At 42.9% G+C, this 14,164-nt stretch overlaps 1 protein-coding gene across 2 annotated transcripts in view; it reads right to left on the reverse strand.

The window, feature by feature from the left end:
* AASS (aminoadipate-semialdehyde synthase) overlaps positions 1–14,164 on the reverse strand; it is a 64,802-nt gene that overhangs the window by 16,309 nt on the left and 34,329 nt on the right. For both annotated transcript variants that reach the window (XM_075558614.1, XM_075558613.1), the window contains 5 exons: positions 12,216–12,327; positions 3,863–3,922; positions 3,626–3,693; positions 1,943–2,064; positions 1,655–1,781 (listed from right to left, as the gene is read on the reverse strand). In XM_075558614.1, the coding sequence (XP_075414729.1) occupies positions 1,655–1,781; positions 1,943–2,064; positions 3,626–3,693; positions 3,863–3,922; positions 12,216–12,327 (489 nt within the window). The remainder of the gene's footprint in view (positions 1–1,654; positions 1,782–1,942; positions 2,065–3,625; positions 3,694–3,862; positions 3,923–12,215; positions 12,328–14,164) is intronic.

A 14,164-nucleotide genomic window follows, 5' to 3' on the forward strand; every position in this document is an offset into this window, starting at 1 on the left:
TACTTTTAAATCACCAAAAACTGAAATTGGAAAATTTCAAAGAGATTTGGACGCGTGCTAGTTTTATCAACAACCTTTTCCTGGGAAATGCACTCTTGACTCGATTTACTTTGAATTTCTCTCCCTGTTATTGTGTTTACATCAAAACATCCCTACTCCAACTCAAAAAAATAAAGTAAGAAGCCTGCTCTCTGGTGCTGAGAAGCGACATCAGCCCGATGCTGCATCGGAAAGAAATCAACGGAGGAAAAATAAACATAGAAGAGACTTAGCTCATGCCAAATCAGGCTGCAGGCTGCCACTGTGCTAGCTATTAAAATTTGCATATTAACAGACTATTCTCTCTGTCCATTATCTTTTCAAAGTTTGCTTCTGATGTAGTTCCAAATGTGTTATGTTGTTTTATTTTTGCTTTATTCTTTTTAACACAAGTTTTGTTTTAATCAGGTAGGAAACTTGAGCATTAACTTAAGAGCCCGGGGTTGCGGCCATATCACTGCCTGACACACATATTTAAATATTTAGATCTTTGCTGGCTAAAAATTAAGGTGCATCAACTTTGTATACACTGAGTAACATCTTAAGTGTCCAGGGCGAGACTGTATTTAAAGACCTCCAGACAGAAAGTTCCATGTGTCCGTGTCATCAGAGTCAGCTTTCCTTGTATATGCGACTCTCAGTCTGTCGGGTCGGAACTTGCTCCAAGGCTGTCTTTGGAATCACAGTTTACTAGGAAAGTGATTCAATGATTACCGAGTGAGCAGGTACCTTTCTCTCTCCTCTCTTGGAAAAAATGTTCTCTAAGAATTAATAACTGCTCTCATCACTTTGATCTTTCAAATCAAGTTTCAAAACCAGCCATAAATAGCTCTGCCTCAAGACCGTGGACCTTATTTTTTATTGGACAGTAACAGACGCAATATATTAAGAGTTGTCCCTCTGATAACGCAGGAAGAGTCTAAATATGAAAGAAACCGAGGTCCTGTTTCAGTTCGGCTTCAATGGTCCAAAAGGATACCATGGCCACCACAATGTGTTACAGCCCACCCGTCCCACCGTGAGGCGCACACTCAACGGAAAGGTCCACCAAGAGAGTTACATTCAAAACACTCATGGCAACACCTTCACAACAGCCCGAGCAGAAGACAGCCTAAACATCCAGGCATGGTGACAGGAATAAACGATGGTACCCTCAAATGAGGCCATACATGAAGGAGTAGAAATGAATAGACCAAGCTGACAGACAGTCACAATGAGGGGAGGAAGACAAAATCCAGGACATGCTCAATTGTTCCAACGATGCAGTTTTAAATAAGCACACTAAACTAACCTATGTGTTGTTAGGAGCCAAGATGGTGTTGCCTCTTCTTCAGGAAGAGGTATTAGTGAGTGGAAGGGACCACAGGAAGGGTGGCCAGAGTAATATGAATATTCTGCTTCTTGATTTCGATGTTGGCTCCGCAATGTTCAAAATATTCAAGATGTCAAAATTCATCCAACTATACACAGCTAGGAACTTTGATGTACAACATTTCTTTGTGCAGACTGGAGTTATACATTTACTTCAAGAGAAAGAGGAGAAGAAAGGAGGGCAAAGGAGGAGAAAAACAGCCACAACCAAAAGCAGGGCACTCATTCCTTGGCAGGTACTGACCTGATGACCAGATCCTGCGCTGCCACCAAGGAGGCCAACTTCTCGGGCTGTTTACCAATGTCCACACAGACAGAGTGAATATCATACTTCTTACTTAGCTTTTCCATTTGATTCTTCATGTCAGAGCCTATGTCAAGAATTTCAAAAGTCCGTTTTTAAGATTCCCAGGCACTCGTCGGAGATCTTAGCATCTCCAAGGACAAACGTTGCCAATTTAGAAGCCCGCCAGTCATCACAGATTCATGTGCTATGGAATTCATAGTTTTGGTTCTGTTGGGGTTTCTTTACCTATTGTGATTTCAATGTTGCTGTCTCTCCGCAGGTATTCCAATACGGGCTCTGAGACGTAGCCAGTGCCAAGAAGCAATACCTTCTTCTTGGTGCCCATTGAAACCGACTGAGCACGTTCCCTATGGGGAAAAAAAGTGGGGTGGGGGGAGAAAAGGGAAAGAAACTAATTTAATCTTGGAAAGAAAGACTCTAGCTGCCTTGCAAACAAAATAAAGCCTAGACATCGAAGCAAAGAATTTTCCACATTGCTAACAATACAAGCCTCAATGGGTCTTCCCTACACCAACATTCTTCAGTCATTATTTTGTGTTTGTAGAATGAAGAGCAGAGGAGTCATCAGCTGAGCTGTTATGTCCGTAGACCTTCAAGATGTCCTAATGCTACTCAAGTGGTGCGGGTGCTGAGCCACTCCTAATGGTTCACTCATAACTGACTCACTTGCTCCTTTGGAGGGACACGATTCCAATCATGGAAGGAGCTCTACATTCAAAACCTTATTTACTCTGCACAATAATCGGAGGATATCCTTATCAACCCACATTAAAAAATGATCTTGCCATTTATCTCTAGGGTCATTAGAGGATAGCTGGAAACATAACTAAGTTCATAAATTCCACTGATTATACATAGAAAACTAGAGGCTTGTCCCAAGGGAAGATTGTGATTCTTGATCAGCTACTCTGTAGAATTTGTATCTTCCTGATGATTCAATCCTGTGTCTTTCTCGGAAACAAGGACTAAATCTTAACCACCTTCATAAGCCCATTAAGTGCCCAGTACATTTTGTCCTGAATATGGATCATTCTCATTAAATATCTTTTGAATCTTATCCCAGTTATGTTGCCAACATGTAATTACGGAAGTATCCCGCTACCAAGGTGTTAACAGATTCTGCTGTTAGCATGTTTAGGCCATAATAAAACCAAAACCGTACTCACTCACTGCCCTGAGTTGGTGCGGACTCACGGTGATCCTACAGGCCAGGCCAGAACTGCCTGAGAGTTTCCAAAACTATCACTCTTGATGGGAGTAGAAAGCCCATCTTTCTCCAGTGGAACGGCTGGGGATTTGAATTGCTGACCTTTCGGATCACAGCCCCAATTTGTTTTTACAAAGACTCTAGCTTCCCTGAAGACAAACTAAGGCACCGAAGCAACAACTTTTCCACTCCACTCCCAGGGCTCCTTTCTAGGCCATGATAATACTTTTTATTAATTATAAATGGAGGGAAATTTTATATATATACAAAAAATGTGCCTGCCACTCTTCCATCTACAACACACATACATATTGCTGTTTGCAGAGCAAGAATGCACAATTGGTATCAGCCAGCCTCAGAGTTTGGCTTTCTATGTATATAATCTAGACCTACTTGATTATCAACATGTTCATACTGGATAAAGCTAGTATCAAGAATGGACGAAGTGCCCTCTCAAAGCCAAACTCGCTGCCAGCAAGTTGATTGCGACCCATAGCAACCCTCTAAGGCGCCTATGGGTTCCCAAGGCTGTAAATCGTTACGGGAGCAGAAAGTCTTATCTTTCTCCCCTGGAGTAGCTGGTGGGCTCCAACTGCTGACATTGCAGTTGACAGCATAACTCGTAACCCGTTACGCCACCAGGGATGCTTTCAAATACAAGGTGTACATAATAAGTAAATAAGATTGGAACAATACTTAACCTGCTCTCTCGGAGTTTCTGGATATATTTATACTTATCAGTCAATGTACCATTGGATGCGATCACTGCCTAAATGTGTACAAACACAAGACATTTTAGTATTCACAGTTTAATCCAACAGGCATGAGCTCCTGAACTGATAGAGAAGGGAAGACCAAGAGCAAGGGAAGGGAGGTGAGGGAGGGAGAATGCCGCCTGCAAATCACCTTCTTGGAAAGGAATTCTGTTCAGAACTTACGTCTCGCACTACAGCAGAAAAATGTTGGTTTTCTAGTGGCTGTGTCGCATCTGATAATATCTGGAAAGAAAATGAGGTTGGTAAGGGGTCAATGGTATGGTGGAGAAGGTTTTTGTGTGTGTTTGTATCTATAGTACAACGTTAGTCAAAGGAAAAATATCATTTGGGCCATGCCTTTCTTAAGATCGCTGAATATAATAAACATTTGGTAGTGAAGCATTCGACTAGAAATCAACCCTGCTCCTACGTGTCATTTCCGCACCAGCTCTAATTTTAGAACTGATATTTGACGACAAATATCTTTGCTTGATGGAAACAAAAAGTGTATCCTTTCAGACACATAACACCCCAAACTTTATAGCCATCGACTTCTATGAGTGCTTCCTATCCCTTTCCAAAGGTTCTGGCTCTGGCTGTCTATTGAGAGGAGACGGGGAGTCTTCCAAACACCCAATCTTCAGTTCATGTCGGGGAGAAGGAGTGTCTCTTACAGGTCAATATCGGGTGCACCTATACGCAGATCAACAAAACTGGTAGGCAAAGTGACATCACCAAGTAGACTACAAAGTCATCCGCCACGGAACAACAACAACAAAATATTCTAGTGTCTTCCAGTTATCTCTCAAGAATGAGTCATATGGCCAACCACAAAATTCACAATTCACAGCTCTCATATAAACACTGCAGCACCTGTCTTGTTCTTCTCCTTCCAGTGCGCCCAGCCCTTGTACAAGCCGCAAAAGGGTACAGGCCAGTCAGTATGGTTGTTCCTGGCGGACAGGAATAGGCTAATTTTAAGATAAGGTCTAGAGCATTCATTCAACTAAGAAAGTACAAAACATATGAGCTGCTTATTACCAAAGACTATTAGAAAAAATTTTTTAAACTTTCATGTACTAAAGCACAAGAAACCTAGGCTATGCTTATGATAGCAGTTTTAAAATATCTGTAAGCAAGGTCATTCTTTGGGAAATGCATGGAATTGACACAGGTCTTGTCCTCAGGCTGCTGCTTTTTCCCAGTCACCTTTGGGACAGGTCCTTTCTGAAGCAGACTCTTCTAGCTCCAGGACAGAAGCCATTGGGGTTGTATGTTACAATCAGTCAGTTCCAACTCACAGTCATCCTACATACAACTGAACAAAGCACTGACCCATGCAACACCATCTTCAGATTTATTCCTGTGTGTAAGGCCACTGTTGCAGCCACGGCGTCAACCCACCCCATTGATGGTCTACCTCTTTATTTCTGGTTGGCCCTCCATATTTTGTTTTGTTTTGCTTTTGTTTTTCATTGGTGTGGTTTTTTTTCCAAGCAAGCCGTACTTCTCCAGGGGTTGGTCCCTACTGCTGATAGGGCCAAAGCACATGAAACAAAGTGTCAACATCCTCCCTTCCAATGTGCATTCTGAGTGTGCTTTTTCCAACACAGATTTTGTTCACCCCTCTGGCAGTCCATGGTATATTTAATAATATTCGCCAGCACTATAATTCAAAGGTATCCATTCTTCTTCAGTCTTATTCGTTGTTTACCTGTCAAAGGCATATGAGGTGATTAAAACTACCATGACTTAGGTCAGGTACATCTTAGTCCTCAAAGGAACATCTTTACTCTTTAACATTTTAAAGAGATGTTTCACAACAGATCTGCCCAATTCAATATTTTATTTCTTCTATGGACATTGATTGTAGATCTAAGTTTTTTACATGCCTTAGCAATTTCAGCCTTTTCTCCATTTCTTGCGATGTTGTTGTCTATTGGTTCAGTTGTGAGGATGCTTTTTTAGTTTAAAGTATAATTTGCACTACAATCTCAGAATATTTGTTCAGTATACAAATTAAGTATGCTGAAAGGATACAATGGTGGCACACACCTTTGTTGCCTTTGAACCACACAAGATGCATGTGAGCACAAGTCAGTGTTGTACAATTCATTGCAATGTTATCTCTCACTTGTTATGATCCACACAAAGCCACAAATGCCTTTGAGCAGTCAGTGAAATACAAGTAAACAGTTTCCGCTATTCTCTGCTTTCTGCCAAGATCCAGCTCATGTCAGCAATGATAAACCTTGTTCTGTTACACACGAGCTCTTTAAAGCATTGACAGAGCAAGGATGCCCCTTCAGGATTAAGATGCACCTGACCCAAACCATGACAGTTTCAGTCAGCTCAGATTCATGTGAGGGTTGGACATTGAACAAGGAAGACCTGAAGTAGAATTGACACACTTGAATTATGGTGCTAGTGAAGACGATGTAAAGTACCATGGACTGTCAGAACAAGACACAAATCTGCCTCAGAAGATGTACAGCCACAATGCTCCTTCGAAGTGAGGATGTGAGACCATCTAACGTACTTTGGCATGTAATCAGGCGAGATCAGTCTCTGGAAAAGGAGTTCATGCTTGGTAAAGTAGGTCAGTGAAAAAGGAACAGGGTCAAGGGCATGGGCTAACAACAATGGGCTCAAACATAATAATTGTGAAGAAGGCAGAGGGTCGGGCAATGTTTGGTTCTGTGAGGGTCACTATGAGTCAGACTCACTAGGTCGCTATGAGTTGGAATGGACTTGACAGCACCTAACAAACAACAGCAATATCCTCTTCTGGATCCTGCTAAATTTCTGGCCATTCTTGACTGATATACTGCTAAGAGAGTTGTTGGTTTTCTTTAATTGCCTTCAGCAAAATGTGACTTGAGTATTGTATGAATGATACTGTCGAATCGTTTCCAGTCTGTTGAATCAATTGTCTTTGGAGTGAGCACAAATATGGATCTCTTCCAGGTAGTTGGCCAGGTCAGTTCTGAATTTCTTGTTCTAGACCACTGAAACCCCCCAGTGCTGCACTGTCTGTTTAAATATCTCATCTTAAACGCTGGCACTTCCTGGAGCCTTGGTTTTTTTTTGGTCTTTTTCTATCGATACATAAGTTCTTGATCAAATGCTGCCTCTTGAGATGTCTGTACTTCCATCTTCTTTTGATGCTTTCGGAGTCATTCCATTCTTTGTTCATTGAACCTTTCAATGACAACGCAGGGCTTGACTTTTCCTTAAGTTCGTTGAGCTTGAGGAATGCAGATTGTGCTCAACCCTTTTGGTCTTCTAACTCAAGTTCTTGGTACATTTCATCGTGATACTTTGTCTTCCTGAGATTCCCTTTGAACTCTTCTGCCCAGCTTCTTTATGTCATTATTTCTTCCTTCCGTTTTAGCTACTCTATGTTCAAGGGCAAATTTCAGAGTCTCTCCTGACATGGTCTTCTCTTTATTTCCTGTCTTTTCGGTGACCATGTTTCCTTTATGCCTGATGCCCCTGATGCAATGACTCATCAGATCTTTAGCCCTCAGTGTTCAATAAATCAAATCTATTCTCGAAGTGGTCTCTAAAATAAGAAAGGTATACTGAAAGTAATATTTCTCTCTCCTGGACGGTTTTTCATTTTCTTGAGCTTCAACATGAATTTGTTTGTGTATGAGCAATCAATGGTGTTGTAATGTGGAGTGAAATGTCTCAATGTGGCGCTTCTACCCAAGTCTCTGTAACTCCCATCCGATGATTAGGCGGGATTATGCAAACAGGGCATGTATCACCCTAATAGAGCCATCTCTAAGGCAGCAGTAGAGAAGAGAGAAACTAGGGAGATCTTGGAAATGCATGTTCAAGATCTCTGTCTGGAGCGGCAGTGGCAAAGGCCACTGAGACCAGATGTTTCACAGGCTGTGTGGCACAGAGACTCAAAGGAGCAGCATGGAGACTATGGGGCCCCTTCTCTTTCTCTGGCTCAAGACCGTGGAACTGTGGGACAGAGTGATAGAGGTGTTGGCTTCTTGGCCATGGAGGCAAAGGGTCCAGGACCGCATGGATGAGAGATGAAACCCAGAGAGTTAGCTGCAGGCAGAGGAGAACAATGACTGTCCGCCGATCCGAACTTGTGAAAACCTATTGACTTCCCCAATAATCCCTTAATTATGAGTACTGTCTGGGAGTTTTGTGTGGCCATGGCAATGAATTATCAAACCGAGCACAGATGTAGAGCGGTGGGAGAGGCACCGTTGGTGTCCAAATAGGCAAAGAAGGACAGGCCGTGGAGGTCAGCTAGGTCCACCTCCAGCGCCACTGACTGCAGATCTGTTCTGCAGTCAGTGCCTGGCCTTGTTCTGCCTGGCGCTGTAGAGGTTCTCCACACTCTCTTACCATTGATGTAGTCAACTTAATTCTTATCTCTTCTCTCCACTGAGGCCCGCCAGTGACAATCACTGTCTATGTTGTGGGAAAAGAAGACTGGCCGTGAGTAAGTTGGGGAGCTTGCAAAACTCGATCCCGTGACTCCTGGCATTGTTTCAATACCAAGCCCATATTTTCCAACTGCTGGTCCTTCTTTGCTCCTAACATTTGTATGCCAAACATGATTAATTATCAAGGCATCTCGATTACACGTTTGATCCATCTCAGACTGCAAACGTTGGCAAAAATCATCCAATTCCTTCATCCTTGGCATCAGTTAATACAGAGGCCATCAGTCGGTGATACAACGAAGTGCTCATTTCAAGTGGCATGTGATGAAACAACGGAATGCGTGGGTGTCTTTTTACTCTGTGCTCCTTATCTCTAGTACCTCCCTTCATGTGGACTTCCCCTCTCTCTTCCTTCCACTGATGCCCATCTAAAACACAAGTCTTCTGTAGTGACTTATTTAAAATACTTTCGTAGCTTTTCATTGGCTTCACAGTATTGGCCTGCAGGAGCCACTCTACAGGCTGGATCTGCCGCTCTAATCTCAACTGTCCCTTCAGTTTCCTGCCCCAGACGTCAGTACCTTTAAGAACCTGGAGAGCCCTCCCTGGGCCAGTCTTTATCCTATATCCAATGCACCTATATCCCATCTGGACGCCTCGTACGGAATTTACTCTCCCTGGTTGATCACCCAAAGAACTCTTCCTTATCCTAAGAAGACACAGCTAAAGAGCTACCTCGTCAGTAAAGCCTTTGCCCCAAACTGGCCCCAACAGCTGGCAGGTAGGTATTACGCTTGGCATCTTACGCTGTGACTGCCACGTGAAAAGATGGTAAACAGTCGATAATTGGATACAGATAAAAACTGGACATATAGGTGTTGAAGTCGTTTGAATCAAATTAATTTTTCCCTAGAACATTGAACTATTGCCCCGAGTCCACGTAAAGGAAGGCAAACAGAGAAAACAACAAAAGGCTGCTCAATTCCAGCTTCCTCCCGGCTGCTCTCGCTGGAACTCGACCACCGGAAGAACTGCCAGCTCCTGGAACATATGGTCTGTCTTGTATATGACACCTCTGAGGGCTCATCGCGATTCTCCAAAGTAATTAGTCAAGCCATTAAGACCGTTTTGTGACATGGTCCCAACAAACTTAGCATCACTCAACTGGATATGACAAGAGATTCTGCCTGGGGTCCACCCCCACATTTGTCATGCTGTTCAAAATACCACAGATGGTCTTTTAAATAACCATGCAAATGTGCCAACCCCCCACAGCTATCACAAGGCAAATCCTTCACTTCTTTCAAAAAACCCTCCCAGCTCTTACCAGCAAGGCGAGATCCTCCTTCCCTAACTGTAGCGGAACCTTTCTGGTGAGTGCCACGGCCACCTTTGGGGGCATCCCACACCTCTCTCATGCCCTTCCTGGATCCCACGCTTCTCAATTGGGCCTTACTTCATCCTTACCTGCATTTTGCCGCAAGAGACCTACAGTAAATACTTACTGAATTCCCCCTGAAACAACCTGCTAGATTGGTGGCAGTGAGAGAGCTCATGTCCTGAAATGCTGTGAGATTGGTTTGAAACTCACAGTTAGAGAAAAAAAAAAGTTATTAAGGAAAAAAAAGGCAGGATATATACTTTTAACTATCGTTTCTATCCAGTTACCAGGAAAAAAGTAAAAGCCATATACTGAGCTTGTCGGTGGTGGGCAAGCACGCCTATATCAAGACTATTACATAGAGAAATAGAGACCGTCATCAATCTTTACAAATGCCCAGTGCCTAAAAATACCCTTAAGAGATCATTGTGATCAGTCCCCACCACTAATGCCTGAAAAAAACATTATACTGTCGTCAAGAACAACAACAAAAATGAACCATTTCTGGAATGAGGCCAAATCCCCAGGTACTTAAGCAACACTGTCTGTCTCAGGACTGACCCCCCTAACCCCTCCCCCCCACACACACACACAAAACTCTCACAACTCACTGTTTCTCCCTGTGACCTTGTCACATGCCCTAAAGTTCTTTCGAATGGTCTTATGAAGGTCAAAGCACTATTCTGCTGTAGATGAGCCTGTCTCATCCGACACAAAGATGTTAAGAATAATCCTCCCGGTTCTGGATGGGCTTTTGTCCCTCATCCCTCAAATGTGTGCGGTCAATCCTAACTCCTAGGCATGTGTTTATGATTGCATTTGGGAATGTGGTATCTTTGTTAAGATAATTAGGCAGGATTCGTGTGGGGTGTGTTTTCAATCTCCCTTAAGATCTAAAAGTGACTAAACAGGAAAGTAAGCTGAGAAGGGGGTGCAGGAAACCAGGAATGGGGTGTCATAGCTGACCTCCTCTGGCTTCCTCAGTGCCAGGCCTCCCCCCTTCTTTACCTATTCTGACAGGGACCATTCCTCCTATGCTGCTCTGTATCTATGCGGGTCCCCTCAATGGTTGAATGGCCACACAGAACTCCATACAAAGTAACAGTGCCAGAAACCCAGGGGCAGTTCTACCCTGCCCTCTAGGGTGAATCAGAATTGACCTGCTACTAGTAAGTTTGCGTTGGGGTTATTAGGAAAGTGAATAGGTCACTGCTAGCCAGGATCCACACACAATAAGGATTCCGTCATTGGCTTCTTCAGTCGAAAGTCAAGTGTCTCTTGGCTCATAGTCACGTGGTCCCTTGGCCTTTAGTTCCACGGGCCGGGAAGCCAGCCTCATGTCACTGTGTGCCACCCTTCCATCGTTTGGGGCCAGATAAGAAGTTGTTCACAGTCTCAGTGCTGCTCCTCTGAGTGTCTGTGACACAATCTTGGTGCGTCTGGTCTCCGAGGCCTCTGCCACTTCAGACGGAGATCTTGAATGTGCTCTTCCAAGATCTCCTGGGTTACTTTCTTCTCAACAGTCAGTGGGGTGGGACGGAAAACGGACCAACTCTCTCTTTCAACATTATGCACACTCTATTTGCATAGCCCCACCCAATCATTTGGTGGAAGTTACAAAGACGTGGGTCAAGAGTCATATTATGAAATTTTATTCCAGCACAGGGGTTAAGATCAATGCCGAGACACATGAGGATTTCTATGGAGTTAGAAAGCAGAAGTGAAGAAACAAGGATGTTACTTGTTTCTTGAAAGAGGAAGCCATCCCCTAAAGTCAGCACCCTGAATTTGGACTTCTAGGGAACTACAATAATTGGTTTGTTTACCCGCCCTCTGTGTGGTATTTCTATTATAGTGACACTGGATAACTTAAGACAATTCACAATGAGTAAAAGAGGACAAGACATAAAGTCTATTTCTAGTCTATCAAAGCAACGAGGCCCTGCATCATAATCCCGGAAGAAGCAAAAACGCAGCTTTGATGACTAGGTTGCTCTTGACCCAAACCATCAACTGTCTTTCCAATTGCCTAATATGCTTATAAAAGGTAGGCCAAGAAAAAAGGAAAACAGAAGAGTTGATGCGTTCAAATTGTGGTCGCATTGAACAACATTGACTATACTGTGAACGGCCAAATGAGGGAAGCTACAAATGAAGAAGACTAGGGCCAGGACTTATATCTTTAGAATCACTGCCACAGGAGACAGCAATCAGAGCAGGCTATGAACACAGGGAAACATTGAAGTAAGAAGTGTGTGTGAAGAAAATGGAACGAATAACAAAATAATTCATAAGTCAAGTGCTGATCATAAAAAATACCTGATCTCAACATAAACCATCATTCAGCTAACCATTAATGGCTACAATCCACTATCATTTTCTAGATTTCTGATTTTTCAAATCTGCTCATCACAGCACAGTAAGAATGGCCCAATATGAATTGACCTAGGTAGCAGGGAAAATTAAAAAAATGAAAATCCCACCCTGCTAGTTAAGAATATTCTTCATAAAATAAGAGAGGAAAGGTAATTGCAATTAAACCGAGTTAGCCACGTGTTCACATTCCCAGGAGACAATAAACAGAAGTTATACAATAAAAGAGTAAGTACGTTAGGGAAGAGTTGGCATTTTATTTTACAACAGATTTCTGAGATGCATTAGACCAGAGCATTCATGAGATTACCCCCCAACTCAACTTAAAGCCGCAGAGTTGCTGTGATGCCACCATGTTGCTTACCATTTCTTCAACGTAAGGGTAAAGCATATCCCCAAAACACTCAGTAGCTTCAATTGGAAGCTGTGCAGGCAAATTGTCAATTGAACACATCAGAATCCCAGAGCCTTCCACACTAGGAAAAGCAATAAACTTTATTCAGATATGCAAAATTATATTTGTAAGCTCTAACTTTTCTATATGTCGATTCCATTATCTTTGTCTCACTCACATTTGGAATTCTATACAAAGCATATAAGAAAAGAGACAAAACTTTAAAATCAAAATGCATTCATTTATCAAACCATCTTAAACACTGTATGTGTACCTCAAAAAAGGCACTTCAAGAGCTACATTAGAGGCAAGGGTAGGAGACTTTGTCTCAAGTATTTGGGACATGCCAGGAGTGACCAGTTTCTGGGGAAGGACATCATTCTAGGTAAAGTAGAAGGACAGTGAAAAAGAGGAAGGCCCTCAACAGGATGGACTGGCACAGTGGCTGCAACAATGGGCTCAAGGAGGGTGCAGGGCCGGGCAGTGTTTTGTTCTGTTGTGCACAGGGTTGCTATGAGTTGGAGCTGACTCGATGGCACCCAACAACCACAGCATCTGACAGTATGGTGCTTAAAGAGAGACAGGATAATATCTAACCACATCCAGGGAAATCCAGTCATTACAACTAGTATTCATATTTATGCATCCACCATTAAAACTAGGTGAGATCGTTAAAGTTTATTGTGCCAACCTGGCCAATAAACACATGTGGGGTTAATTGAAAGGAAGAGAGATAAATGGCTTAGTGAGCCTCGCCTTTCTAGTTCTCTAGTCTCTTGCTCTTTGATGGTCAGACCAGGGTGCAGCTGCCTTAGCCAGTTCCCTGCTTTAGCTGGCAAGGATCACTTCCTGCAAGACATCCCTGAGAAGCCACATGGACCTACCACAATGCAGCCCTGGGTGCTGGAGCACCCGTGTGGAGACCCTTGCCAGTGCTGAGATGCTTACACATTCACTGATTTGGCTTTCCTCCTGCAGTTGGCTATCATTGCATGTGTTTTGTGAGATGGAGGAGGATTTTGTGGATTGGTGTCGGACATATGGGCTATTGTTGGACTTGTGAGCTTGGGCAGCACTGGGTTGGGATGTTTTCTTGATGTGCATTTACCCTTTATATAAAACTCTCTTACACATATGAGTTTGTGTGGATTTGTTTCTCTAATGTACCCAGACTAACACACTAGGGATGAAGAAATTGGAGCATTCTGCCAATGCCTTCAGTCTGAAATTGATCAAATATGCAACCAAGATGCATTGAAATTATTGGTGATTGGGATGCAAAAAATATATATAAGCAAAGAGGAAGGAACAGTAGTTGGAAAGTCTGGACTTGGTGATAGAAATTAAGTTGGAGTTCACGTGATAGTATTTTCAAAGCCAATGACTTGTTCATAGCAAATACCTCTTTTCAAAAACACAAAAGGTGACTATACACATGGAACACACAGAAATCGAATTGACTGCAGCTGTGAGACGAGACAACGGAGACACTTCATATCAGGAGCCAAAATCAGACCAGGGCCAACTGTGGAGCAGACCATTTGTTTTTCATATGCAAGTCGAAGCTGAAGAAGATTAAAACAAGTCTACAGGAACCAAAATATGACCTTGAGTCTCTCCCACCTGAATGTGGAGAACATCTCAAGAACAGAAGTGATGCATTTAACACTAATGACAAAACACCTGATGGGCTGGAGAAGACATCAGGAACATCACACATGAAGAAAGCAATGATCCTTAAAAAGAAGAGCTCAAAGTGTCTGTCGGAAGAAACTCTGAAACTTGCCCTTCATCCCAGAGGAGCCAGGGAAGGGATGATGAAGTCAAAGTACTGAACAGAAAATGTCAAAGGCAGCACAAGGAGACAAAGTAAAGTATTACGATAAAATGGCAAAGATTTAGGGATAGGAAACCAAAAA

Source organism: Tenrec ecaudatus, chromosome 9 (genome assembly GCF_050624435.1).
Source record: "Tenrec ecaudatus isolate mTenEca1 chromosome 9, mTenEca1.hap1, whole genome shotgun sequence".
NCBI classification, from domain to species: Eukaryota; Metazoa; Chordata; class Mammalia; order Afrosoricida; family Tenrecidae; genus Tenrec; species Tenrec ecaudatus.